At 41.5% G+C, this 27,441-nt stretch overlaps 1 protein-coding gene across 1 annotated transcript in view; it reads right to left on the bottom strand.

The window, feature by feature from the left end:
- Window positions 1-869: 869 nt before the first annotated feature.
- Cpq (carboxypeptidase Q) overlaps window positions 870-27,441 on the bottom strand; it is a 570,217-nt gene continuing 543,645 nt past the window's right edge. Inside the window, exon 8 of the mRNA XM_039079808.2 lies at window positions 870-4,070. Coding sequence (XP_038935736.1) covers window positions 4,018-4,070 — 53 coding nt within the window. The 3' untranslated portion in view covers window positions 870-4,017. The remainder of the gene's footprint in view (window positions 4,071-27,441) is intronic.

Here is a 27,441-nt window from a genome sequence, read left to right as displayed (position 1 = left end):
ATTACTACAGCACTGTCTGTTCATTCATTACAGTTTATTAGTCTCCCATAGTTTGGAACTACCAGGAAATAGGTAGTAGACTATCAGTGAAGGCTGAGACATGACTACTAGCCACGGTGTCCATGGCTACTCCAAGGTAGTTGAGAGAGGGAGGAGTTGGTCCTTGGGAAAGTCCTAAGGGAAATTTGGGGAAAGAAGTTTGTTTTTCCCTATGGTGGTTTGAATAGGCTTGGCCCAGGGAGTGGCGCTATTAGGAGGCATGGGCTTATTGGAGTAGGTCTGGCCTTGTTAGAGTAGGTGTGACCTTGTTGGAGGAGGTATGTCACTATGGGGGTGGGCTTTGAGACCCTTCTCCTAGCTATATGGGAGCCAGTCTTCTTCTAGAGGCCTTCAGATCAAGATGTAGAACTTTCAGCTCCTCCTGCACCATGCCTACCTGGGCACTGCCACGTTCCAACCTTGATGATATTGAACCAAACCTCAGAACCAGTAACCCAGCAACAATTAAATGTCCTTTATAAGAGTTGCCTTGGTCATAGTGTCTCTTTGCAGCAATGGAAACTCTAAGACATTCTCCATGTAATTACTTGTGACTGGTGAAGTGTTCTCTGTCTTTCCTTTCCAAAGACGTGGCCAGAGCGAGCTGGGACTCCCAAAAATCATCTGCTTTCTCTGCTTCTTTTAAAATGTTAGCCCTAATGTGTGGGCCTTGGGTCAGGAGGACAGAGGGGTTGTTATAGAAGGCCAAGAAGCAGACGTATACCCAGCACCTCAATCTTTGAAGCATTTCCAAAGCCTTCTGAGAAACATAAAACAAAATTTAATTTAAGAACTATAGAATTCACAGCAGTTGCAGCAAGAGCCTATTGTGAACACCTCCTCAGCCTTTAATGAGTTACTTTCTGTGAAAAGTTTACATATTGTGAGCAAATGATGAACTAGAGCGCAAAAGAACTTTACCTGCCCTGTATAAGCTCAGACAACTGGAGTCTTCCCTTTAGGAAATTGGAATGGACCTTCAAAGGTAGGCTTTGGGTACAGGTGACTGGCTTTGAGGCAATATACAACTGGTCACTGTGTGTAGCATCATACCACCCCAGTTTTCAGCCCAGCAAGTAGAGACTATGGGAAGAGTGCTGCAAACAGTGAAGAGAAGCAGAAATGGGGCATCACACACCTGGACCTTGACATTTTCTTGCTTCAAGCTTGTACCTCTCCAAGGCTCCCAGGAAGCCTTCCAAAACACTAAACGGCAAGACAGTGGCTCTTGCTGGCTACTATAAACCCAGCAAAGGAAATTGACCAGACAGCTTCTTGATAAAATATGTTTTTTCAGGAAATAGATGTTAATTGTAACTGCTATTTTGAGAAACCTTGATGTGTTTCATATACTGTAATGATGTCTGTTCTTAATGATAATGCTTTAGTAGTTTGGGAATCTCTTCTGTGTCTCCTAGGGAAGGAGATGGATTGATTAGAGGAAAGAAGGCCAGTAAAGCACTTGGCTCAGCATTGTCCATGGAGTAAGAACTTGATTACCTATTGTTCTTGCTTGTTTCTTTGTTTTTACCACTGTTCTGGTTTGTGGAAGGTATTTTCTCCAAAATGATATTGAAGGTTTGGTTCACATACAGAGGATACAGTCATTGATAGGTGATTGAGTAATTAGGACACTGGCCTCATTCATAGGTTAGTCCATTGATAAGTTGTCAATGAATGGAATTTTAGAAGCAGGGGCCTGGTTGGAAGAAGTGGGTCACTTGGGATGTATCTTTAAAGGGTGTACTTTGCCTTGCTCCCTTCCTGTCTGCTCTTGCAAACTAGTCACAGTGAGGTGATTGGCATCCTCTATCAAATGCTTCTGTTGCCTGACAGGCTGCCTTCTCGAAGCAGCAACACAGTGAAACTTGTGGACAATGGCCTGAAGTGTCTGAACTGGGAGCCCAAACCATCCTTCTTTTAAGTTGTTTCAGGTGTCTTCATAACAATGTAGCCTGGACTACATGGCCACATCCACTAAACTATTCCCAAAGTCTGTCCTTAATGGACTATAATGATTTGCGCATGCTTTCCCTCACTCTAAGGGTCTTCGTAGACAAAAGGCATTTGCCCTGCTTTTCAAGTGGTCCCACAAGTATCCCATGCTGAATGTATTGAACTGAGAATCCCCATGCCATGACTCAGACCCAATGGGTGGAAGCTTGAGAGGAAGGCTTGGAGAATGTACAGCTAAACACAGTGCCTATGTGTCTGTATCAGCGAATCGTGGTGACCACAGACATTTAAGGATTGTACAAATGGTGTCTCTAGCTAGGCACCTTACATGTTTGATAAAATGCCTTTTTCATTCATTTGTTTATTTTTGCATTTTTGAGACAAGGTTTCTTTATGCAGCCAGACTGACTTTGAACTTAACAAGGCCATGTCTATTAATATAATATTATTCAAGGGAGTTTAAGAGTTTTTTGCTCCAAGAATCAAAATATGAGGAGATAATCATCTAGGACAGCTTCAGAGCAGTGGTTGGATTAATGGTCCTTGATTAGGATTGATTGTTATGACTTTGTACTATCATTCAGACTTTATTCTGGACCAGATTTCAGTTATGAAATTCATCATCTAGCTCTCACAGAGTTACTGGAATGGTGCTTCCCAAACTTCCCAGGGTAGACATGTCCAGATGCCTGTGCTTGTGACACTGCAATGAAATGGTGGGTGTTCTCCTTTGCCCTTCACCAGATGTGTCACTTGGCTAGGCCTGGATATTTTTATTTTAAATTGTGCTGTTTCCATCAACCAGAGTTCCAAACTCTTAAGACAAACACAGAAAAATCATCATCTTCTGGTTTGTTTGATTTTTCTGATGTTATTCCAGGGTCCTCAGTCTTACTACTGGGATTTACAACAGTACTCAAAGCTGTTCACTTATACAAGGACTAAAAGTGGGGTTGACTTTGCCAAGAAAAAGATTTTTTATATACAATTTGTGTACACACACACAGAGAGAGAGAGAGAGAGAGAGAGAGAGAGAGAGAGAGAGAGAGAGAGAGAGAGAGAGAGAGAAAGCGAGCTGTTCTGATATTGGTGTGTTGGGTCATAGAGCAGACAAAAACTTAAGCTCGTGCTGTGGCCTTTTGGTGCTGACTCTGCAAGTTACTAAATTTTCTTCTGCCTTTCTTCTCAAACAGTCATTTCAAGTTTAGAATTCACTGAACAGTCAGTGCAAGTGGTTTGCAAACTATAGCTCCTGTGAGGCTGGGTGGTGACCTGTGAGGAGCCACCCTCTGTGGAGTAAAACATATTGAGGCAAAAGCTTTAAATGCATGGTAATGACTTCATGACAGAGCCATGTAGCATCTTATAATGTCCAATGATGAGGAACAGTCTTCAGGAGCATAGGCCATCACTTGTCTGTCCTTTCACTGTAGAGGGAAAAAAAGCTAGGCCCTGGCACCAACAAGGCCAGCCGTTTCTCGGAGCTGGAGTAAAGAAAGTCAAAATTCCAATATTGACTTTCTGGTCTAGCAAAAAGGCTCAATTTGCCTGCTGTTTTCATACTCCTTGAAAGTTCAGTAATATTTGACAAGCTGGGCTGTGTAACCATGGAGATGTAGACCTACCAGGCATTTTGCTAGGCAGGACACCAAACACCAGACAGACACCTGATACAAACATCTATTTCAGACCCCAGGAAGGCCATGGATTCTTCCTTCCCTTGCTGTTCTGCAGCTGTTTTTTACCTCCTCCATCTTGAATGCCATCCTTCATTCCCCAATTTCCTACAGGGGTCAAGATGCTGCTGCCCTCTGGGAGAGCACACTGATGACCACACCAAGACATCATGAGTACCTTTGTTATTCTTGAAGAAGGGTGTTGGGGACCACAGGTAGCTGGTGACAAGACTTTCAAAAATTACCCAGTATTTGGGATCCAGATGGGCCCATGGCAGAAGAAGAGATCACTGAAAAGTATCTGGCAAAATCTTGCTCCCTTTACGGTGGTCTCCAATTTGATCTGTCAGTGATGTAGGTAGGAAATCTCAGGCTGCTGTGTGTTTCCCATTGGGAGACCTGAAGATTGAGAGTGATATTTTGATCTGTTAAGCAGCAAAAAGAAATGTGAGTTTTGCTAAACATTGAGTTTACTGCTGGTCCCCATATAAATTATAGAATAGGCTATTTCGTATACAGTTGTGAGATCCTTTTGAAAAAAAAAAAAAAGCTAAGGCAGCTGGATGTGGTGGCCCACAACTTTAAACCTAGCACTTGGGAAATAGAGGCAGGTATATTTCTGCAAATTCACATAGTGATTTCTGTCTAAAAAACTAAATAATAACAATAACAACAAAAACAATGACACCCAAAAAGCTAAGGAGTCAGAAGGCTTGCAAGTTACCTTCTTTCCTGCCAATGATGTATATAAGGGAAGCAGTGAATAAAATTATTTAATAAATAAGACAAAGTAAATTAGAACTGAACAGCAATAACACAAATGTATTCTCAAATGCATCAGAGCCAAGAATGAAAAAGAAAAATCCCAGGGAAAAGTAAATATTTTAGTATCTGAGGTGACTGCATGACTACTCATAAACACATAGCTCAATTCTACGAGTTCTGGAACAAAACAAAGGAGTAATTGTCAGGTTTTCATATTCTCTCAATATTTGTCCAAAGTAAATAGGAGAAAGGGGGGAGTGTAGGCAGGGGGAGAATAGTGCTATATGAATAGATGCTTCAAAATTTTTCCTAGCTCTAAATTCTATGTGAAATTTATTGCATGAAAATTGCAATTCACAAGGAGTGCCAAACAAAATAGGTTTCAAAAGATACAAATAGAGCTTTTGATACTGTTTCTCTGTGATAGCTGAAGAATTTGTATTGAATTGTAACTCAGGTAAGATTTTTTTTTTGCAGGGAACCATTATAATGCAAAGTAAATAAATGTCTTTAGGGACCCAAAAGGAAACACATAAATCTGTTTGCACAGCTCTCTCAAACATCCAGAGACAGAGACAGAGCAGTGACACTGAGAGATTATAGGAATGTCCAAAATCAGTATATTTGATGAAAGAGAAGGTTAAAAGCTTCAGATCTTAGAAATTCTGGAACAGTTTTAATATTATCTTGTAAAACATAGGAACTTGATAAGAATTCTTACCTATAGAGTCATCATGTATAGAAAATGCCAAGTTACTGTTGAAGACTGGTTTCAAAACACTGGTCAATAATGACTATGTAAGGTACTTCTCCATACCTTGGGGGTTTATTTGCTAAAGTGTGGATAACATGACTTACTTTAAGGGCCAGTGAGAGTTAGATGTCAGAGTGACTAGTTACTGTTGGTTCATGTACAAGTAGCAGATTCCTTCTCCTCCATGCTCTAAACCAGTGTTGAAGATCCCTTCAATTATGTTTTCTACCATGACTGACTTTCATTTCTGATATCATCCCACAGTCCCAGATGGCTTCTCCCAACTCTGGCTTTGCATTCTAACAGGTCAGGAATGCCTTTGAAGAACAGAGCTGTTAAATCACTTTGGGCCAGAATATCATCACAAGATAACTTCAAAAGAGATCCTAGGGCAATCTGGGGCCAGGTAATAGAAACAAAGACAAGTGCAGCACACTTTAACCAGAGCGTTAGGTCAATGTCTTGAAAAAGAGTTGGTGTAAAATGTTTGAGAAATAGTTGCTATAATATTTCTCAGTATTCATCTGGAACAGAAATTTAAATCACTCTTCTGTATATTATGCAAACCAGTCAAGAAGCCAAGGGTCCCATTACTGACTGGAAAGAAGAGGAATGAAACAGGAATACTGGAGATGGATAACTGCCTCTGTCATAGAGATACAAGATGCTATGTCTGGTCTAAAGTGGGCAATTAGGAAATGTGGGACTTCTCTCCCCTGTCCCCTTATGATGAAGCAAAACCAGAGGTGAGGCAAAAACAGGGTAATGGCTGGTAGAACCCATATCTGCTTTAGAAGTAAAACTTTGCCAGCTAATTCAAGTTTATGGACATATATGTACTTGATTAGAGATTAGAGGATGGTTTCTGTATGAGGGAGATAGATTTGGCCTACAGTTTAATAAGAATTCTGTTCTTTTCACTCATATAGTCCTGTCTCAGGTCTGCAGAAAACCACTCTGAGCTTAGACTCACAGCCTTGAAAACTATGAAAAGTAAGTTTCCATTGTTGATAAGTCAACTTAGTTTATGACACTTTGTTATAGTAACTGGAGCTAAGCTGGGAAGTATTCAGTCTGTTGTCTACCACTTGTTCCTCATTGCAAACATTTTCACGTACATGTAGCTGAACTGTTATTGTTTTTCTGACTGTCATTAACCCAGTGTTTTAACTTCTCAAATTTATTCTGAATTCCTGGCCCTTAAGTCTTGCCAGCAGCTAAAAAAATTCTCCAAATACTGTGCCAGAGAAAGCATGAAGTTAATCACTGAACTCAGTCTCTCCAGCTAGAGGTAAAATAAGGCGGGATCAGGACTGAGCCTTTTACAGGCTGTAGAAGTAGAATTTGCTGTCTTACCAGCAGTATTATGTTACAGGTTTTAATGAAGGAATAGTTTCTTTGAGAATGATAGACTTGCCTTTACTCACATTTTCAGATTGGCAAAGCCTCAGTTTGGGCTTCCTGCTGCCATTTGCCTCCTACCCCACTTCCGATACATTCTTTTCAGCATCAGGAGTACCTTGATAGCATACAACAAGTATTTACTCCCTGAAACCTCAAATGGCTTCTCATCAGAGAAATAAATCTCTCCCCAGGCTCAGAAGACCCTAACCCAGCTGTTCTTTGTATTCTTTGACTACACAGTTGAATGAAGGTTGAATGAAGGATACCCAACCCTCACCCCACTGCAAGTCATGTCTGTCTGTTGATTCCTAGGGACTGTAAAAATCATGTTATATGGCAAAATGTGTGCTTAAGATAAGGATCTTGACAATAAGGTCCTATTCTGGGTTACCTAGGTGATTTCCAAATGCAGACAAATCAGTCCTTGTAAGATGCCCACACACAAAAAAGTCATAAATAGGTACAGTGACTATAGGAATTGATATGGCCACAACCTGAAGGACAGCTTCAGCCACCAAAATTTAGATGAGGCAAGCAACCCATTCTCCCCTAGAGTCTTCAGAGATTCTGTAGCTTGGTTATCTTCTAGAACTATGAGAGAATACATTTTCATTGGTTCATAGCAGCCTGTTAATATAGCTGCAGGAAATTAAGACATTTTCCTTGACTATTACAAGTCAAATGGCTTTTTTTCTTGTTGATCCAGACTCAGCCTAAATGCTGCCCCCTCCAGTGTGCTTCAGTTGAGTGTCCATGTTTAGATATTGGCCCTGCCCTGCTCTTCAAGTACTCTTTGGCTATTTCCAGAAGGACTGAATGACTACCTTATTGAATATAGGAGTGTGTAGGACATGGTTTAATAACTTTGTGAACAATGCACAAAGGGGAAAGGCAGTTGTTCACTGTGGCCCTTTATTGGACTGGGTGTCCTCTTTGCTTCTGGTGACTCATCATTCCTAGAAAACTGTCTAGAGACATAGTATTCTCTATCTGCACTCCCTATGGATGTTTGCTTTAGAGAGTCCAGCTGATACTGGCATTTGCACATCCTAACACTACTACATAGTTAACAGATAGTTTACGGACATAAACCTGAGAAGAATGTTAGATTTCGACTTTTATATATGCATACTTTTATAAGAGACAACAAGATGACCTTGAGAGCAGGATCATATCAATGAGTCACCAGGCATACAAAACTCTGTGTGAGTTTGTGTGTGTGTGTGTGTGTGTGTGTGTGTGTGTGTCCGTGTGTTATTGTGAGTTGAGTTGCAGATATGAAATTTGACATATGCTAGGCAAATACTATACTATGATTCTATACCCTCAGCAAGATTTATAATTTTTAATGAAAGACCATAGAGACTCTTCTACTATTAAAGATAGGATCTAATTCTTTCCCTCAGACTCTAAGCTGGCCATAGTGAATCACACTTCTAATAACTTTGGTGGAATAATATTCTGCACCCACTGAGGTTTTGGCATAAGGAGTGTTGCATATTGTGCCTAGGTCTTCTGGAATGCCCACTCCAGAATGTTCCCTCTCAGAACTGGTACCATGTTTTAAAACTCTAAGCCCCATGGAGAAGACATATGTAGATGGTTCACCTGAATTTACAGTCCACAGCCAGGACCATTTGCCAGCTCTTTTATGAGCCATCTTGACCCACTCAATATTAGGTTTGGATTTGTGTTGTCTCAGATGACATAGGAGTATAAACCTATGAAAACCCCAAGGGGGTTGGCTGAATTCAGTTAACCCAGAAAATCAGAAGTCATAAATTGCATAAATGGCTTGTTATACAGCCAGGAGGGGATTTTTCAAGTCACTAGAAAAATCTGGGATCATGAGAAATACAACTACTTGACCTTTGAAATTAGGGTTGCTCTGATTTCATGGGTGACATTTGCCATCGCCACATAGGCAGAGTATGTCTAGTTTTGGAGGACAAAATGAAGAATGGGGTGCCTTGTCCATGTCTTAGAGAAACCTTGTGGTCTTCCTTGCTCAGAGAGCAGAGCCATGATTCTAAATCTTCTAAAGGCACAAGGGCCCTTTTTTTTTGTCATAAGAGATGCAAGAACACGTGATGGCGGTCCACCTGCCTGTCCAGGTGCATAAGAGCAAGGGAGTGCTAGAATTCAAGGCAAATGAGGTAAAACTTGGTGAGGTTGAACCCTAGCTGAGGATTTATGGAATATTACAATGACATTAAGATCTCAGACATTCACCCATTTAAGAGTAACTTATTGCAGATATGTTTTTTCCTATGTTCTGGGGCCACAATGCATCTGGGTATAGCCTTCACAGAGGCTTCATGATCTAGTAGGGAAAACAGGCTAGTGAACAGGAAGTATGGGCTTAGGGTAAATACTACAACCGTGAGTGACATGGGAGTGAAGAGGGAAAGCCCCAACCCTGGTCTTAACTTCAGACAAAATTCTGAAAGTGGCAGGGTGTGGGGATAGGTACTATTTTTGATAAAATGACAGGCTCAGGATTGGCAAGTGTGTTGAGGTGGAAGTCACTGGCAAGGGGCACCCAAGGAGGAGCTGACAGGAACGCCTCCAGATCATCAGCTGCCCCACTCTGAGGTCCAGGTCCTGTAATCTGCCAGTCTGTTTCATGTCTCCTGCTAGGGCCTGGGATGTGCACAGCACCCTGGGTGTAGGATAAAGCATCTCAATTATATCTTGGTTTTGGCTCTAAAGATGACTTCTTTCGTGGGCGAATCCTTTCTAATCTGTGTTCTATTACTTTTTCTTATCCCTACTCTAAAATATTTTTTAAAAAAGAAAATTTAAAATAAATTATCACAGAGTTCAAAATGGCAGACAGTGACTAGAGCCAATTGCCCTCTGCCCCGCTGCTTTCAATGTGGGCTTGTCTGCCAAGTGATTTTTATACATTCCTGGAGAAGTTTTGCCTCCTCCTTTCTATTTTTTCCTCTTCCCACACACTTGAGATTCTCATTAGCATCAGCTGTGGTAGGGTGAATTTTGCCTTAGACTCTCCTTGGACTAACTTGTGTCTTTACTTGGAATTTGAATATTTAGTATATGAAACAAGAATCCATTATTGACATTATGTCAGTGACAATATAGCACCGTTCTTCTTTACCACCTATGGTCTAGTCTAACTCAGTATCCATTTCTCCCTGGAGTTGTCACACAGTGAGCTTTAGCTATGGTTAAGTACAACTTGAGTACAGTGGCTATCAGCAGCAACTGATGAAGAACGTTTTTCTGATCTGAGAGCACCTTAAGGGTGGGCACGTCCCCCCCCCCCATTTTCCAGTAACCTCGGTGACACTTAGGTAGCATTTGTGGAATTTATCTGGATATCACACAAGCATGCAACAGTTGTCAGGTTTATCTTATTAGGGGAGGAGATTGTTCTGTGTAGCTACACAGCAATGTTAAAATTGCTTCATAAAGCTATAGCTTGTATTGAGTATGCTTTTGAGAAGTTTGAGGATATGTACTTCATAACCTTTTCTTGGCTTGAGATGCAGAATCCAACTATATAGCTGCTTTTTTTCTTTTAAATCACTTTATAGATGAAGATCAGGAATTTCCCAGAGGTGTGGCAACTTGGAACAGCCTCGTCAGTTGGTCATTGAGCTTCAGAAGATCAGTTCTAGACTCATTTCAGTTCAGGGACTCGTTTATGGCATTTTTTTGGGTCTAGCTGGGGTCAGACTATTGCAGTAACCAACCCTTATAGATGTTTCCAGGTCCTAGGAAACAGTTTGTGCTAGAGGTTTCTCTGAGATTGCATCTTGGTCTAGGCAAAGATCCACCCAACTCTTTTTCCCCATGAAGGACCAGGGTTGGGAAGCACACTTTGTTTATACAGTGAGAGGCTCAGTGTTGGCACCCACGCAGCACTGTAGTTCCCATTTGCGGGTGCTCAGGGATTCAGAGGGTTGCTGTTTTCAATCTATTTGAACTTGCACAAGCAACTTCCAGTCAGTGCAGAAACCTTCCACTTGCTTTGGAAACATTTCTATGTAAACAGGCACAGCACACAGGTAACAAAAATTTAGATGTACCCTATAGTTCACCTTGCGTATTATTTAAAACAATTACTGTATGATTTTCTTTTCACATAACCATGGAAACCCCACTGAAAAGATTTAATACAATCTATTGTGGGAAGCTTAGGAAGAAATCTGCTTCCCCAGTGCTGGAAAAGAAAATGAGCCAATTCCTCCTGCTTCATAAAAGGATGCACGTGTGATGGAGGCAAATTGTGCATCAGTAACCTCACCCAGCAGGGCCTGAGCTTTCTGGGAAAGCATTCTGGAGATAAGGGGACTGCTTCTTTCAGAGGTATCTGAAACAAAGCCAATGCCACCAGAATAATAATCTCCTTTGATGTGTCTGGAGATGATTGACTATTTTAGAAAGGGAAGCGCAGCTCAAAGTTTTGCAGTCAACACACAGAGTAATTAATGGCCCTGCCAGGTAACCAAGCTCCTTGGCCTCTGTGTCTTAAGAAAGAGGGCGGCTCTTGACACCAGGCTCTGATCAGAGGGTGGGTTTGCCTAGGAACTCTCAGTTAGCAGTGGTATGGCTTTAAGGATGTACTATTCAACCCTGACCACCTACTAGAGACCTCCAAAGGGCATCAGAAAACCTTGAGGCTGAAACCGCAGAACAAACACATTGATCAGTCAGAACTGAAGAGATGAGAAAGGCACACTAGCATTTGAATGTTCAAGACTGAGAGCCATTGTTCCAGAGATTCAACTTCTTCCAGGCCAAACTCTTCATCTGCTTGCATTTTTTGCATTCCCAGCTAGAGATATGATACCTGGTGATCTTAAATCTACAAAAACTGATTAGCACTAAACACTGGTTACTCCCACTTAGTTCTTCATTCTGACATTCAGTGGATGGTATGTAGCAAAGAATACTTGAGGTTGGGGGGACTAGGGAAGGGCTCTCTGGCTACTCTATAGAATTCCTGAAACTTCTTATGGACTTTGTAGTTCTTTCTGTACAAAAACTTGCTTTAACACTGGCAGTTTAAGACTTAAATTTAAGTTCTGAATTAGTTAGTTGCCTATTAGGTATGGTACTTAGAAAAATGACAAATCATCTGGGTCTTTTCCAGGTGAGGATAATTATTTTTATTTATTGCATGGTTATCAAATGACATAAAATAAATATAAACTCTAAATGATAACTGAGGACTCCTGGCCAAGAAGGGCTAGATGAAATTACTTAAGCCTTCTTTCTTGTTGTGCTATTTGCTGCTGTAACATAAGGCTGAGTAAATTATAAAGAGAACAAAGTTATATTTTTAGGGGTTGAGTGGGTTATATTTAATATATACATATATATGCATGCAATAAAAATGAAAGAAGATGCCATGAATCTGAAGGAGATTGGGGAGAGATGAGTAGGAGGGCTGAAAGAGAATAGAGGAGAGAAAAACATGTTGTAATTATATTATAATCTCAAAAAGTGAAGAAAAAAAAACAAAAGAAAAAGAAATGGAAAAGAAAGTTAATTCTCAGTCATGAGTCCAGGAAAAGAAAGTTAATTCTCACAGTCATGAGTCCAGAAAATCTGAGCTCTAAGCGCCAGCAGGTCTGGTGTTTGCTAAAAGCTGAATCTCCACTTCCAAGATAGTATTCACATGCTGTATTCCCAGAGGAATACTGCTTCCTACTGGGAACTGGAGAGAGAGAGAGAGAGAGAGAGAGAGAGAGAGAGAGAGAGAGAGAGAGAGAGAGAGAGAGAGAGACAGAGAGAGAGACAGAGACAGAGAATGAGAGAGAGAAAGACAGAGAAACAGAGAGACAGAGAGACAGAGAGACAGAGAGACAGAGACAGAGACAGAGAGAATAAATCAACAATGACTAGCGTCTTTGAAACATCAAATGCTTCCCCTTACCCTAGCAAGTTCACAGCCCCTAAACCTAAGCAAAGGGGACCTCCAGTTGGGACTGAACCCTAATGAGATATTCTCCTTCAAACATCACACCTGTTGCCTGTCTCGCTCAGAGATAGGGAATCTATGAAACACAAACTTCTGACTTTCTACATTTGGGTCTGATGATTACATTCTTTCCTCTGCTAATTAAAAAAATCCAGTGTTATTGGGAAAAAAAGTCCTTACAGAAGTTTCTTCTGTGCCTTCAAGAACGACATATTGAAGGAATCTAAATCCTAGAAATTTGATTCAATATACCATGTTTAACAAAAAACAAAGATGAACACACCAGTGAAAAAACAACCTCACATTCGAGAGGAGTTTGGAAGCTTGTTGCTACACACAGGTTCCAGCTTCTGCTCAGGGAACAAGGAGTTGCTGTGGATTTACCATGCCCTGCTTGTTCTATGTTGGGCAGGGCAGGATGAGTCCTTTCATGGAAATTAGTCTTGAAACACAGAACAAGACTTCAGATGGGATCTGACTGGTTCCCACAGTCAGATAGGTTTCTTCTCCTTTCCCCCCTTGCTCGTGTTCTTATCTCAGATGGGATCCCTGAGAATGGTCCTGTCAAGGCAGAATTGACCATCCTGTCTCTGAGCTTCTGGAAGATGGTGTTCATGTCTCCATTAGAACAGAGTTAACTCTCTAATTGCATGTTGGGGTCCCCTCTCCCATAGCCACTATAATAACTCCTGAGGCCATTAAAGGTAGGAAACATGTCTATGGTGTGAAAGAGGCATTAGAAATATGTTTTCTTTAGGAGTGAATGAATGAACAAATGAATGAGGTCTCATCATACAGGAAGTACCAAGTTTACTAGGACTATTTATTTTAATGTGTAAAGCCCAGAGCATGCCTCATCTCCTACTCCTAAATCTTTGTGATTGGTTAATCAAAAGTTATGACTGAAGATAGCTACAACCTCCAGACCAGGTGAGAGGAAGTAATGAATGGCCTCTGCCTGCTTTGAGAGGTTTACTAATAAGCTGTATAGAAGTAATGTTAGTTCATGTCATTTCAGCCATTCTTCTTTAAAGCTGCAAGTAATTCTTATAAACTGTCTTGCTTAATTTAAAAATATTCCATCAAGGAGGACAGCACATTTTATACCCACTTACCTGTCATCACTGCCCACCATGAACAAGAATAAATTGTTCTTCAAGACTTTGGATTCCATTCTCATACACTTCTCCTTAGGCTATTTCATTTCTAGAGAGACTAGCTAACTGCTTTTAGTCAGCAGGAGTATATCTCAGCAGTCAAAGTCAAGACTCAGCTCCTAGTGGTTCCATTGGCCTTCTGGAATTCGTTACACCCAATTCATGGCCTATTAACCCAATTACAGCTTCCAGATCAACACTGGCACTGGGACAAGAGGTGGATGATGGTAGGCATTTGAGATTCTTGCTCAGCTCATTTTTATCTAATGACATTGGATTGGAAAAGGATGTCATGAGTTCTGTATACTTGGTGGCAAGCCAATGCATACCCATTTGCTGAGAACCTACCATGTACAGGTTATTCTAGGTACCGAGGCATCGGTGTCTATTTGATGTTCTAATGAACAAGAAGCTGTCTTGGAAACAGATGTTTGCAATTGTGCAGATAGATAGTTCATGTGTTGTCAAGGGCTTCAGGGGAGTGATACTGAGAGCTGAGAAGAGTCACTATGTGCTGTCCTGAAGACCAGAGTGAATGTCAGTGGGGACACATGCTGCACAACACTCTAGTTAGGAAAGCAGTCATAGCTGAGAGGATGCAAATTGGAAAGAGAGAGGAAAACTTATCATGTTAGCAAAAGAGAAATACTCTCCTAGGAAGAGAGAGTGGTATGCATGCATAAAGGCCCTGATATAGAGGGGCACTGAGCATGCGCAAAGAACCAAAGACTCTGGGAGTCAGAGTTGGGGTGCCACATCTGGAGGTGAATGAGAAAAGGTTAGGCAGAACCCTGTAGACCTTGGTAAAGGATTTGGGTATAATTACAATTGCATTGGAGAACAACGGAAGAGTTTAGAACTGGGAATGACATTATCTGTTTTGTATTAGGATTAGGATTGTCACTGTTGGTTGGACTGGAGTGGAGGTAGGAAGACTGTGCAGAGAGAGCAAGCCCTGTATGCTACTGCCAGAGTCTATTTGCAAAGAGCTCATACACAACAAACATTGGCTTTATTTTCTTTCTTGCATTTGTGAAAAGCACCTTATAGGTATGTATGCATGTTTATATATATATACATATATACATATATACATATATACATATATACATATATACATATATACATATATACATATATACATATATACATATATACATATATACATATATACATATATACATATATACATATATACATATATACATATATACATATATACATATATACATATATACATATATACATATATACATATATACATATATACATATATACATATATATATATATATATATATATATATATATATATATATATATATATCTCCATCCCTAAGCAATGAAGCATGCATTACCATCCTGCTCCACACTAGTGGTAATAGGTTTTGAAGGAGGAAATGGCCTTCCTGAGAGCAACAGCAAGTAACTCTTGGAGCTGACAATGAAATCAAATAACTGATCTATAGTGATTTAATCTTCATTGTTAAATTGACTGAATTTAGGGTCACTCCTGAGTCTCTGTTGGGGTGTTTCCGGAGCAGTTTGACTGAGTATGGGTGCATCATTCCATGAACTGGGGTCCTAGACTAAATAAAAAGAGTAACAAGAGAAAAAGAGGTAGGGGGGAGAAAGCAAACTGGGCACCGGCATTCATTCATGGCTCTGTTTTTCTCACTAGTGTGAGCAGCTGCCTCCTGCTCTGGCTGTGGAAATAGCTCAGTCTGGTGCTGTCTGTTATGCCACCCCCACAGTGAACTGTGGATTTAATCTATTAGTGGAGACAAATCCTTCTTCTTTACGCTGGCTAGACAGGCATACTATCACAGCACTAAGAAAACAGCACATGCCACCCTTACTCTTATCAAGCCATGCCATCACAACTAACTGTATTTCCTGTTTCTTCCTTTTCATTAAAAATAGGTTTTTCCTCTCAGATAACATGCCCTGAAATGGTATATGTGATACCAACCCTTGAAAAATGATGTTGAGTTCTTTTTCTGTTGGCCATCTGCCACTGGGCATGCAACCTACCATTAAGAGTGGTTTGTTTCCCCCAATGAGTTTTCTTTAGAGTTTTCATTTGCAAGCCATCAGTTGGAGACAGCTGATAGGTTAGGGGTGTGTCCACCACTCCTTTCAGCTCTAGGACTCCATCTGGTGCAGACCCATGCCATTTTTGAACATTAAGGATGAATTTAATAGCCATGATATAAAAGCAGAGAAAGGAAGAAAAACCTGAGTGAAAAACCAGATGTTTCTATAGGAACAGCCTAGGTTATCCAAACCAGTTTATTGAGAACACTCTATTTCCTTGAAATAATGTTGGCTCCATGTCCTTCATTTTTATTTACACCAGTGTGGTCCACTGAAAGGCATGCTCCTAGTCTCAGAGGATAGACTTTTTTTCTTTGAGCATCAAAGATTAAGATATAAACAAATCAACTATTTATACTGAATGAGGGAAGCAAACATCCCTTCAAAGACTTTTGTTTCCTGTAAAGAGTATGCTAAGTTGTAGTCCCCTTTCTGCAAACATGTATTTTTTTTCTTTTAATGAAAGGCTACCTCACTGCCAAACCTCAAACACAACATCCCAAATGGCCAGAGCTGTTACATGTTCAGCAGAGGAAAACAGCCTCAAAAGCTTCTTGGTTGTCCTCACCTGGGGACTCCTCCGCAGCAGTCTCTGGCTAGTTTAATGGCTTGCAAACCTATTGAAAAGGGATTTTCATCACAATTACAGTCTTTCACCAAGATCCCTCCCAGTGGAATGATGCCATTGCTCCAGGACCTTGTTCTGAGCTTTAGTGAAGGAGCAAGCCACAGGGAGAACCATTCTTATCTCACCTTTGTCCTGTCACCTGGGAACATTAGATAAGTTTCAAGGGCCTCCAGATCTGGGTTAGAGGATGGTAATCTGCATTTAGGCACCTAACTTGTTTTTATTTATTTTTTTGGTTGAGGTTTTGTCAGAATTAATTTACTTGGATTTGTTGTTTTGCCCAAATCATTATGCAATTTACTAATCCAGAGAATTATAAATGTAGCCCCCAGGAAAGCATACAAATGAAATGAAGGCAAATGTGGCTTGTGTCAGATAGACACAAGTAAATATGGAGAGGAGATTTTCTTCAGGAAGCTGAGGTGAGGTGAGGGAGGTACTATAACCTAAAGTTGGTTCAGGGGAATGCTGAGTGAAAAGTTTGGATTCTGGCTTGGGAAAGCTACCAAATGCATATCTAGACTTGGCTTTACTGTATGCATTGCAGAATCTCACCTCTTTTCCACTGACCCTGTCCAGGGGGTGAAGGAAGGGGCTTTTATATGTTTGCAACATTGGGCTTCAGTTCTGGGGAAGAAGCTCAGTGGAGAACCTGGCTGCCACTGGCAGCAGGAGAGAAGACCCTTGGTACACACTTTGCTCTCTCTAGACTCCTAGCAGTTATGACCTTGTCCACCACCCATGTCCTCACACTTGCTCCATTAAATAATTTCCTGGCTTTTATGAAAGATTTTTCCAAGTTCCCAAATGTCTTTGTTTCCTCCTCAGGCTTCTTGGACCTCTTGTTTCTCTATTTTCTCCTCCTTTCCCTCTTTGGTGACCATATCTGCTGGGGCTTGCCTATGTAATACCATTGAGGCCCGTTGAATTGGGGGATAGAGCATTAGGTTAGGTGTGCAAAAGGGTGCAAGAGGAGCTTGGAAAGTTAAGTAGAAAAACAGCAGGGAGTGAGGCATTCCTAGGAGGCTGGGAAAGGGAACAGGAGGCTAGCAGGGCTGGCTGCTGTTGGTCCCAATACAGAATAGGGAAATCTGACTGCTTATATCAGTGGAACTTGAAACATTCACCAAGACTCAGAGCGGGGACAGCATCTCTATTGAACATATTTCTGTCCATCCCCTGTGATTCTGGAGCCCTCAGAGTTTCTAGGGTGAGGAGTATATATTGTGCTCTTCATGGGGCAGGTAATACTGGTGATGATTTTCACTCAGGTTAATGTTCTTTGGAGAAAACACTGGTCCTGTGACAACTGAGAGGGCATACTACTTGTTCTTTTGGGGTGTACTCTCCTCCTTTCTAATGGTGGGAGCCAAAGGGAGCCTCAAGGGTCTTCCTTCTCCATAACCCTCCATGTCATCAAAACAACCTAACTGCTCTGTAGGCTGGAAGAGTCCCTGTGTCTTTGGGATGTGCTCAGAATTGGGCACAGCTAGTTTCCAAGGTGACTGCCACACAGCACCATAGATCCTCTGCCTGGTATCTGTGGGAAAGGGCTCTGGTAAAGAACCCCGAGGCATTGCAGAAATGGGAGAAAAGGAATTTTAATATACATTGGTGGCACTTACAGCTATGTCAGCAGCTCTAAACCAACTTGGCACAGATCTATAGCTCACAAGAGGATGCCTTTGGCTCATGTTCTGCTGAAAAAACAAAAGGAAATATTCCAGCAACCCAAAATATCCTTCATCATGAAAAAGAGGGGCATCTGGTTCAGGCCAGACATTGTGTACAAGGCTGAGATTGCTGTGTAAACTCCTGGTAGACAGATGTCTCTGAGTATAGTGAGATCCTGGGTTCTGTAGCAGAGATAGGCTTGGCTGTGTTTTTGAAAAAGCAAACCTCAAACTTACTTGACATGCAATGTTTTCCTTTAGAATAGTCCTTCAATCTGCTGGCAACTTTCCATTATCTTTTTGAATCATATGTTTTTACATAGGAGAGTGTGGGCTCACCTTGGGTGGGATCTAGTTTTCTGCATAGAACTGGAACATTTTAGGGATTATGTAAAAAAAAAAAAGACTCAATAAGATTACACAATACCTGTGGATCAGGTACTGGCTTGGGTACAAAAAGATAGATTTGTAAGATGGAGAGGTCTCTTTCCCCCAAGGATGTACTGGGGAAATGAGACATAAAATGTCATAAACTTGCTTTGGTATGGATCCTTCAGCTAGAGTGATCCCTCAATTCCAGGGGTGAGCCATACTTGGCAGGTATCTGGCTTGATATCCCTGGATCAGTGTCTAGCTGGGTTCTGGCCAGGCAGGTAGTGGGTAGACTGGATAAGTGGAGAAAGAAATGATTCCATGAAGTTTGACAAGGTGGATAGAAATATCTCTTCTAATAAGATCAAAAAACATGATGTCAAATGTGTTAGCATTTTGTCTACGCTCCACCCCACAGTTACTTGGCAATAGCCAGGTATGCCTAACTCACTATAGAAGGGACTACTTGCCCCCTCTGCTCTCTCTTGTTCTTACCTTCCTGCTCCCATTTTGTCCTTTTGTCCCTTCTCCTTCACTCCCTATTCCACCCACCCATATGCTCATGGCCAGTCTTTCTTCTCTACTCCTCTTCTCTTCTCTTCTCTTCTCTTCTCTTCTCTTCTCTTCTCTTCTCTTCTCTTCTCTTCTCTTCTCTTCTCTTCTCTTCTCTTCTCTCCCTCTCCCTCTCTCTCTCTCTCTCTCTCTCTCTCTCTCTCTCTCTCTCTCTCTCTCTCTGGCTTTCTCTGCCACTACTACCCTCTCAACTCCCCTTTGCATATTCTAAATAAACTCTATTCTACACTATACAGTTGTGTGGATAGTCCCTCAAGGAGAAGGGATGCTTCAGCATGGGCCCACTGAGGGACCCCTCTTCCCCTATACTTGACTTTACCTCCAACCAAAACATATTCCTCTCTTTATCTTTTTTTAATAAAGATTTATTTATTATATATGAGTACACTGTAGCTGCCTTCAGACACACCAGAAGAGGGCATCAGATCCCATTACAGATGGTTGTGAGCCACCATGTGATTGCTGGGATTTGAACTCAGGACCTCTGGAAGAGCTGAAAGTCAGTGCTCTTAACTTCTGAACCATCTCTCCAGCCCCCTCTTTATCTTTTTACCAAACACAACAAAATGGAGACACAATGTCAGAAACTGCCTAGAGGATCACCAGTTAAAATCTATGGGGCTGGCCATGGACTCTAGGTAGAGTTCTGGAAGTCATTCCATAGCTCTGAACTTTAGCTTCCTCACCTGACAGTTCTAGTAACATTAATGTTCTGAAATTGTTGACTTTTATGTTAGCTTTTTATTCTACACTTCCTAACTTAGAATGACACACACTGGCCTCTTGTAGTTCTCGAAAACAAGTTATCACCAAGTCTACCCTGCCTCGGAAGTTCTGGGCATAATCCATGATCTATCTCAGCTTCTTCTGTTGGCATTTCACTGGAATTGTTTAGCTTGCTACATTATCTTTCTGATCTCTGTTTCCTTCTTCCTGAGAACACCAGCAATTAAATGTAGGGCCTACCTAATAAATCATGACCTTAAGTTCATTACATTGCAAAACCCTGGTGTGTGTGGGGTAGGGTGGGAAACCAGACATCCATCTAGTATCATATCATTTTCAATTACTCTCTACTTTGCTTTCTTTTGAGACAGGTCCCTCCTAATAGACCAGCTAGCCAGCCAGCCCAAGAGTCTTCTTCTTATCACATTTTCAGTGTTGGGATTATAAACATTCACAGTCGTGCCTGACTTTATGTAGATGCTGAAGACTAAGCTCAGGTCCTGAGGTTTGCCCATCGTGTACTTTATTGATGGAGCCATCTTCCCCAAATGCAAACTCTATTTTAAAATAAGATCTCATTGATAGATATCAGGATCTATTTATCTTCGTTTAGTTCAAACTGTTACTATTTTCTATAGGCTGAAGGGCACAACTTGTCTAGGGCACATTGAATCAACTTCTAGGCTATGTCATCTGCCTAAAGGGAATTATCAAGATTGGTTTAGTTTAGTTCATAGACAATATATAAGTTGAAAAGTATTCAGTTCCTTATTAGTATCTTTATAACTGGCTCCATACTTTCCTGTCCATTTCTACTGTGCTTTCAGAAAAGTATAATAAAATATAAATCCAGTCATGAATGCTTCAGAATTCTTTTTTTTTTTTTGTTGAGTTCACTTTTCCTGAAGCACAAACACTTTTCTGTAGGATGAGCCCTTTCTATTCCATTGTTGGTTGAGGGTTAGCTCAGAGTCATAAAAAGAGATATTAGAAGACAGTGTAGTTTGGTGAAGGACAATTACCCAAAAGAGCACAGAGGAATGGGGACAACAGTTGCCTGTATGTGACAGATGCTGTAGCAACAACAGTTACCTTCAGACAATAGTTGAGGAAAAAAGCCTTCCTGAAGAGGACAAATGACATAGTGACAGGAGTATTTTGTAGAGAATAGTTGGGCTAAAGAAAATAGTTACTGGGCAGAGGGCAGATGGCCTGAGCATAGTAGTCATCTGTACAAGATAGACAGCATTGGCACAAGAGCCATATTCTTAGGACAGATCAGATGGGAACACTAGTTACTTGCAGGGGACAGATGAGATGTTCTGTTCTTTTTAAAGAAAAATGTGAATGGTTTGAGTGCATTGTCATTTGGCTCCATGGGCTTGGGCAGGTCTTCATTGTGTTGGGAACATGAGGAAGATGAGATTCCTCACCAGATGGCATCAGGGAAGCAATAAGAGGAAATGCTTATGCTGTGACCTATTGCTCTTTATTCCTTGTATTCCCCTTGGGAGTGAATGGGTTGCCGCTGCCGACATCCAGGATGGGGTTAATCCATTCTCTTATTAATGCATGCTGGGAACAGTTTTACAGATTCACCTGAAAGTGAATTTGCTACCCTCCCTGCTACTAATCAACTGACAATTAATATTGGCATCACAAATCCATTCTCTGCCAACCTGACTCCCAAACATTTTTCCTTAAGCCACAACATTCTGCCCACCACTCCAAATGCTTTTGTGAGTCTCATGATGCACATGTAATTCATCTATGTCCAAGAGAACACAAGGTTTTAAGAATTTTAATATTGTTCAAAAGCCCAGTTTAAAGTCTCCTCTGAGATTCAGGAAAGACTTGTTGCCATGAGCACTTGCTATAAAAGGGAAGAAAAAAGTTATATCCCTCAAACACATGATACCACAGTGTAAATATTGCTATTCATAAAGAGAAAAGTGGAATCTGGAAATGAGGCCCAAGACCCAAGCAAGAGCAAACTCAAGACAGTGCAAACACTAAATCCTGGACCTCCTTATATGGCATCTGGGGAAACTGGTGGTATGACATGAGCTCCCAAGGGCTTAGGCAACACTGCCTTCATTACCAATTATCAGCCCACTCTTTCTTGGTCTGGCTTCTCTAGCTGCCCACGTCTTTCCTTGGCAAATGTTTCAGATTCTTGGCAATCCTAACTTCCTCTGCATCTTCCACTGCGCCTACAACTTTCCTCCCACAGCTTTATACATTGGCATCTCAAGGGCTACCTACAATCACTCTGACTTTGCTAGATTATGTCTGCATTGTTTAGCGACTAAGACAGCAAATATGTCTTGATGTCCTTAGAAGTCTGGATGGAAATTTTTATGTCTACAAAATTTTTATCATGTGGATGATGTCAAAGTCTGATACTCCCTTGAACAATGGCAGTGGCCTCTCTGTGCATGGGTAACTGAATTCATGGGAAACATTTCCCTAAGTGGTACCTTGTGAGCAGGGAACCTCATGGCTCTGTCCCAAAGCCCTCTTAAAAGAGTTAAAACTCTATCCCTTTGAACCTGCGATAGGTGGGACCCAGTCAACTCCTGTAATGCCTCATGGTTTAATCGCATCTTTTTTATTTTCTAAATGTAAATTCTTGGCTTTTAGAAACTTAAGTGACTTTCAACTGTTTAGTTGCTCTCCTTTCCTTGATCTCATTTCACATGCACCTCTTTTCCATGAAAACTCTATGTTTTTCAAACTTTTCTGTTTTAAGATTTGTTCCTAAATTTTATTATAAACCTAGCTAAAATCAGCTAGCGATAACAGTGCCACAGATTGAATGCTGAGTTACCTTGAGGTTTCTTTCACCAAATCATCACTTACAATTCAGCCTCACGTAAATCTCATTCTGCTAAAAAAAACCAAAAAAACCCAAAACAAAACAAAACAAAAAAACCTTAAAATAACCCATCAATGCTTAAGGCAGCGCCCAATATAGGATACCTTCACTGTTATTACCAAAGTTGAATACAGTTGGTTGGGGTGAGGTGAGGACAGCCCTTTGCCACAGATACTTATGCCAGAAGTTGGTACCCCCTATCCTCTCAACCCAACACTCGAACATATATGTCAGAGACACACAGAGAGAGGTTAGTAGAGAGAATGTAAATTTCAGTCCATTCCTGGCCTCAGAGTACTAGAGCTTCCAATTTTCTCTGGCAGAACCTTGAGACAAATAGGAGTTTTCAGATTTTAAGTAGGAAACACCACCACCTCCTTAACCATCTAATGGCTAGTAGTGCTGGGGTAGAGTAGCAGATACTATAAAAGCTGAGTTGTTGTCCATTCATGCCTGCTGTGTTGAGACACTTCAAAGATCTGTGAAGAAACTGACACAAAAGGCTGAGAAGTAGCTGCCTCATTCAGCCTCAAACTACACATTATTCTGACATACTGAGTACTCTGTAGATCTTAGCTATGCTAATTTCAGAGGGGAAAACACATGCAAGTCACTGGCACGAGGAAACAAATGCCAACCCAAAGCTTGCCTTCATTCTGGTGTTTGCCACATGGTTCTGTAGTTGTGGTTTTACACATCTGCTGGTCGTATAGAGTTTGTGAGCTTTATCCATCTCCACAATGATAACGAATGAATGGCGAATAGTTAGAAGTAATAAATCAGATGCTTTCCCTTGTCCAAATTGTAGGAGTGAGGAGAAGATTTGGTGGGTAGATTAGTTAAAAACTGAATAGACATGATAAAAACTAGATATCTGGAATACTTTCTCTGGGATGCAGGCTGCAGCAAACTTAAGTCTGTGAGAAATGAATGAGATAGTTTGGAAGTCATAGATCTGACCAGTGACATGGGATATGGCCAGAGGTTCAGTGCAGTAGATGAACTCTCTCTGGATTCCAGTGAACTAGAAGTTGCTTGGTTTGATAGAAGCAACTGTCCATTGTCTCTTTCTGTTTCTCTTGTATTCATGATGTCTTATAGCTGGGCATGATATTCAGTTTTTAAGAAATCAATGTTACATGAAAGAAAATGTTCCATGTAGGCCAGTAGATCATTCTATAATGAAATAGAATGATCAGGAACCTTGCTCAGTAAGCCAAAAAGTAAAAAAAAAAGCCTCACCAGCTCTATTGGTTCAAATTGATTAAGGTGATGCTTGCTTAGAGTTTTAGATGGATATTCTCAGTAACTGAACAGCAGCCTTTTCTCCAAAATTATTCTTAGATGCACAGCATGATTCTCATCTCTGTGATCCGAATTTCCTAGATTTTATCCATTTGAAGAAAGAGAGGAATGTGGGCATCTGGTTCAGTTCCTCTCTAGGCATGAACAAGCTGTTCAATAAATATGGGAATTCAATTGAATGTGGAGTCCTAAGGAAGGAAAAGGTGGGTCTCATTGGAGCCACCATCTCCGGTGGCTAAGTTGCTGACAGAGATGACAGCTACACAGAGCTGACAGAATGGTCTGCAGCTCTTATAGTATTTGTGCCCCAGAATCTATGGATTGACTATTTGAAGTCACTTCAAAGTTTGTTCTGACTATGTGGAAAAGTGAACAGAAGTCTCTAAGAATATCGAAAAGTAGCCCCTTTTCACTTGTATTTGTAGTAAGGTCTGACTGACTTTTGATGGCTCTTTAAAGTTAATTAGATACTAAAGGACAGGTAAAAATCTGGATGCAGGCCTGATTGCTGCTCTATAATACCCCCTGGCAGGACTGTGCTGGCAGCCCCTCAGTGTGTGGTGTGTCTAGTCACCTGGGTCATCGGAGGTTTATATAAGGTCAATCATGACAAGCTCCTGAACCAAAGATTAATACAAATCTGGCAAGTCACATGGGAAATTATCTATTCTGTCAGACTTCTTGAACAAAAGCTTTTCTGGGTTCAGGCGGAATGATGGCATTCAACGTGCGTCCTCACTCATGTTGACAGCTAACAAGATAAACATGTCAGGCCTGTGACTTGCCAAATACTTTCCCATGAATTCTACTTAGAAGTTACCAATGATGCATACTTTGGAAAAGGGACAGATATCACCTCCAAAATAGTAGTTGGAAAATAATTTGTGTCTGACTGCTCTGCTCAGTTGTTTGCCTGTGAGGGACAGCTCACCAAGCCGGGACCCAGGAGCCAAGCCTAGGATGAAGCATTGCTGTGTTGAAGGTTGCTGGCAGGGAGCTGAGCCTGGTTAAAGTGCTCTGTGTGTACAGGGTTAAAGACGGTGCTGTGGTTCATGGCACTTGCTTTACCTGTGGCAGTTAGAGGTTTGCCAAGAGACATGGCACAACATGGGACTGGATTGTCAGGCAGACTAGTAGTGGCAACCTCTGCCCTGGGAAGAATATTATACAGCTTTGAAGAAATCTAAGGAATGGCTGGGTTTGGCATGAAAGCAAATGGTGACCCAACAAGACTCGCCCTGTGCATTCTCACACTGCTGGCCAGATATTAGCTGAATGAATCAGCTCCACATCCCCAGAGTCTGCAATAGCCAGAAAGGGCGCTTTTGAGTCAATTTGCTTCCTTGGCTTGGCCTTTAGCCCCAGTTGGCAAACGATACTTCTGAATACAAGGCACCTACCTGCATTTGGAGAACATTAACTTTACAGAATGCCAGAATTACAGTTATAGAGAATTCTTGGCACCTTCATCTTTTCAATGTTCCCACACAGGAGGTGTCTCTCCTCAATTAAAGTATAATTCTGGACACCAGAGGGCTGTTTTCCCTTGTGCTGATCCCTCAACATCCAAGCAGTCACACAGTATGTTCTCTGGTGACCACATTACTGAAGAGAGTTCTCATTTAGTCCACGAGGTGTCTGGTAAAGGCAGTCTTCTATTTCTTTAGGCGCAAATTTTCCCCAAAGCACTTCCTGTTTTGCCAGTCTGATCATACTGGCTCTAGATACAGGTCAGCAAGCTAGACATTTCTTTTTTTTTTTTTTTTTTTTTTTGCAATCAGCAAGAGGGTTTATTGGAAAACACAGGTACCTGCGGGCACACAGTCTCTTCGGAGGACTTGCGCGCCCAGCAGCTCCAGCATGGGCCTTTTATAGGGTTTGGGGAAGCAGAAGCGGGCGTACAGAAGCAGATGCATAGTTACGGGGATTGGTGGATTTAAACGAGGCATATAGACATGTTCACATATGATTGGTTATTTCACATGATGAGGTAATAAGGTATAGCTACACACATTGGCAGGTTTGAATCATATTCGAATGAGGTTGTAACATGGTAAAAGAGTATGTGCGGGCTGGGACGTCCTGAATGTCGGGGGGCTAGGGGCTTATCCCTTCCTGCCAGATCCGGTACTCCTAGTCTGTTCTGTATTCCTTTCCTTTTATGGTCTGTTAGTTTTAACGGTGACTCGGCCCTAGGTATCTGGGCGTGCCTGGGCTCGTTCAAGCCTGTTGCAGCTCTGAGTTAAGACTCATGGGGTGGTCTTTCATTTTCCCCCATTTTCTTTTAGACTTGAGTAAAATCCTTTACTCAAATCGAATTCTAAGGAATCTCTTCCTGTTGTCTTACCCTCTGGTATTGTTGGGTGAGAACAAGCGTCTGAATGACTGAGAGTCTGTTCTTTATGAACTGCATCAATCTGTTTAGAATGCAGGGGCCAAAGAGGAGGATTAGGAGGAGGATGATTAAGGGTCCCATCAAGGTGGACACCAGGGTAGCAAACCAAAGGGATCGGTTAAACCACCTCTCGAACCAGCCTTGTTGGGAATCAAACAGCTTCTGTCTCTGGGCCAAGCGATCTCGGAGCTTAGCCATGTTATCTCTCACTAATCCTGTATGGTCTGCATAGAAACAACATTCTTCTTTTAGAGCAGCACATAGCCCTCCTTTGCGAAGGAACAGCATGTCTAGCCCTCTCCTATTTTGTAAGACTACTTCAGACAAAGATGTTAAGGACTTTTCTAATGCACTCACGGATTCCTCGATAGCTTTTAGATCTGCATTCATGGCTGCTTGTAGCTGACGAAAGTGACCCGTCTCGATGAGGGCGGTGGTCCCCATCCCTATACCTGCAGCCATTCCTCCTAAGGTGATTCCTCCTAAGAGTAGAGCTAGGGTCATGGTGATTGGTTCTCGCCTGAATTGAGTCAGCCCCTCAAAATGTGAGTATATGTACTCGGGCCCATGGTAGGTGACCTTAGGCCAAATTTCTACCAGTACACAGTAGTCTGAGGATCTGCGGAGGATTGCGGCAGAGATACAAGGTGTCAATCCAGTGTTACAGGCCTAATAGGTGCCTGTAGGAGCTGCTAGGTAGTAAGCTAGACATTTCTTAAGTCATTCATCTACTATTTTCAGACTAGACATACATTAAAAATCATATATCTCATAAAGTATTTTGTTTGGGAGATATTGCATCATCAACTGATGCTCTAAAGTCCCCTTTAAGGCTCTGGTACTCACTTTGGTGCTCAGAAGGTAAACTACCAATGTACATGCAGGGTCCCTGGGCTTAGGGGAAGGGGCTGGGGTTAATACCAAGGGTCTAGAGAGCTATGTTCATTAATGAGATGTTACTGTGGTAACACAAGAGGAATTCTACTCCAGAAATTTAGCAGAGTAAATCCAGGTCAGGAAATAGTCCAGCAAGTCAGAGGTGTTGGGAAGCTGCAGGGGTGACTTAGAGAACACAGCTTCCTGTGTTGTCT

This window comes from Rattus norvegicus, chromosome 7 (assembly GCF_036323735.1).
Source record: "Rattus norvegicus strain BN/NHsdMcwi chromosome 7, GRCr8, whole genome shotgun sequence".
NCBI classification, from domain to species: domain Eukaryota; kingdom Metazoa; phylum Chordata; class Mammalia; order Rodentia; family Muridae; genus Rattus; species Rattus norvegicus.
This window is presented reverse-complemented; position numbering and strand designations above follow the sequence as displayed.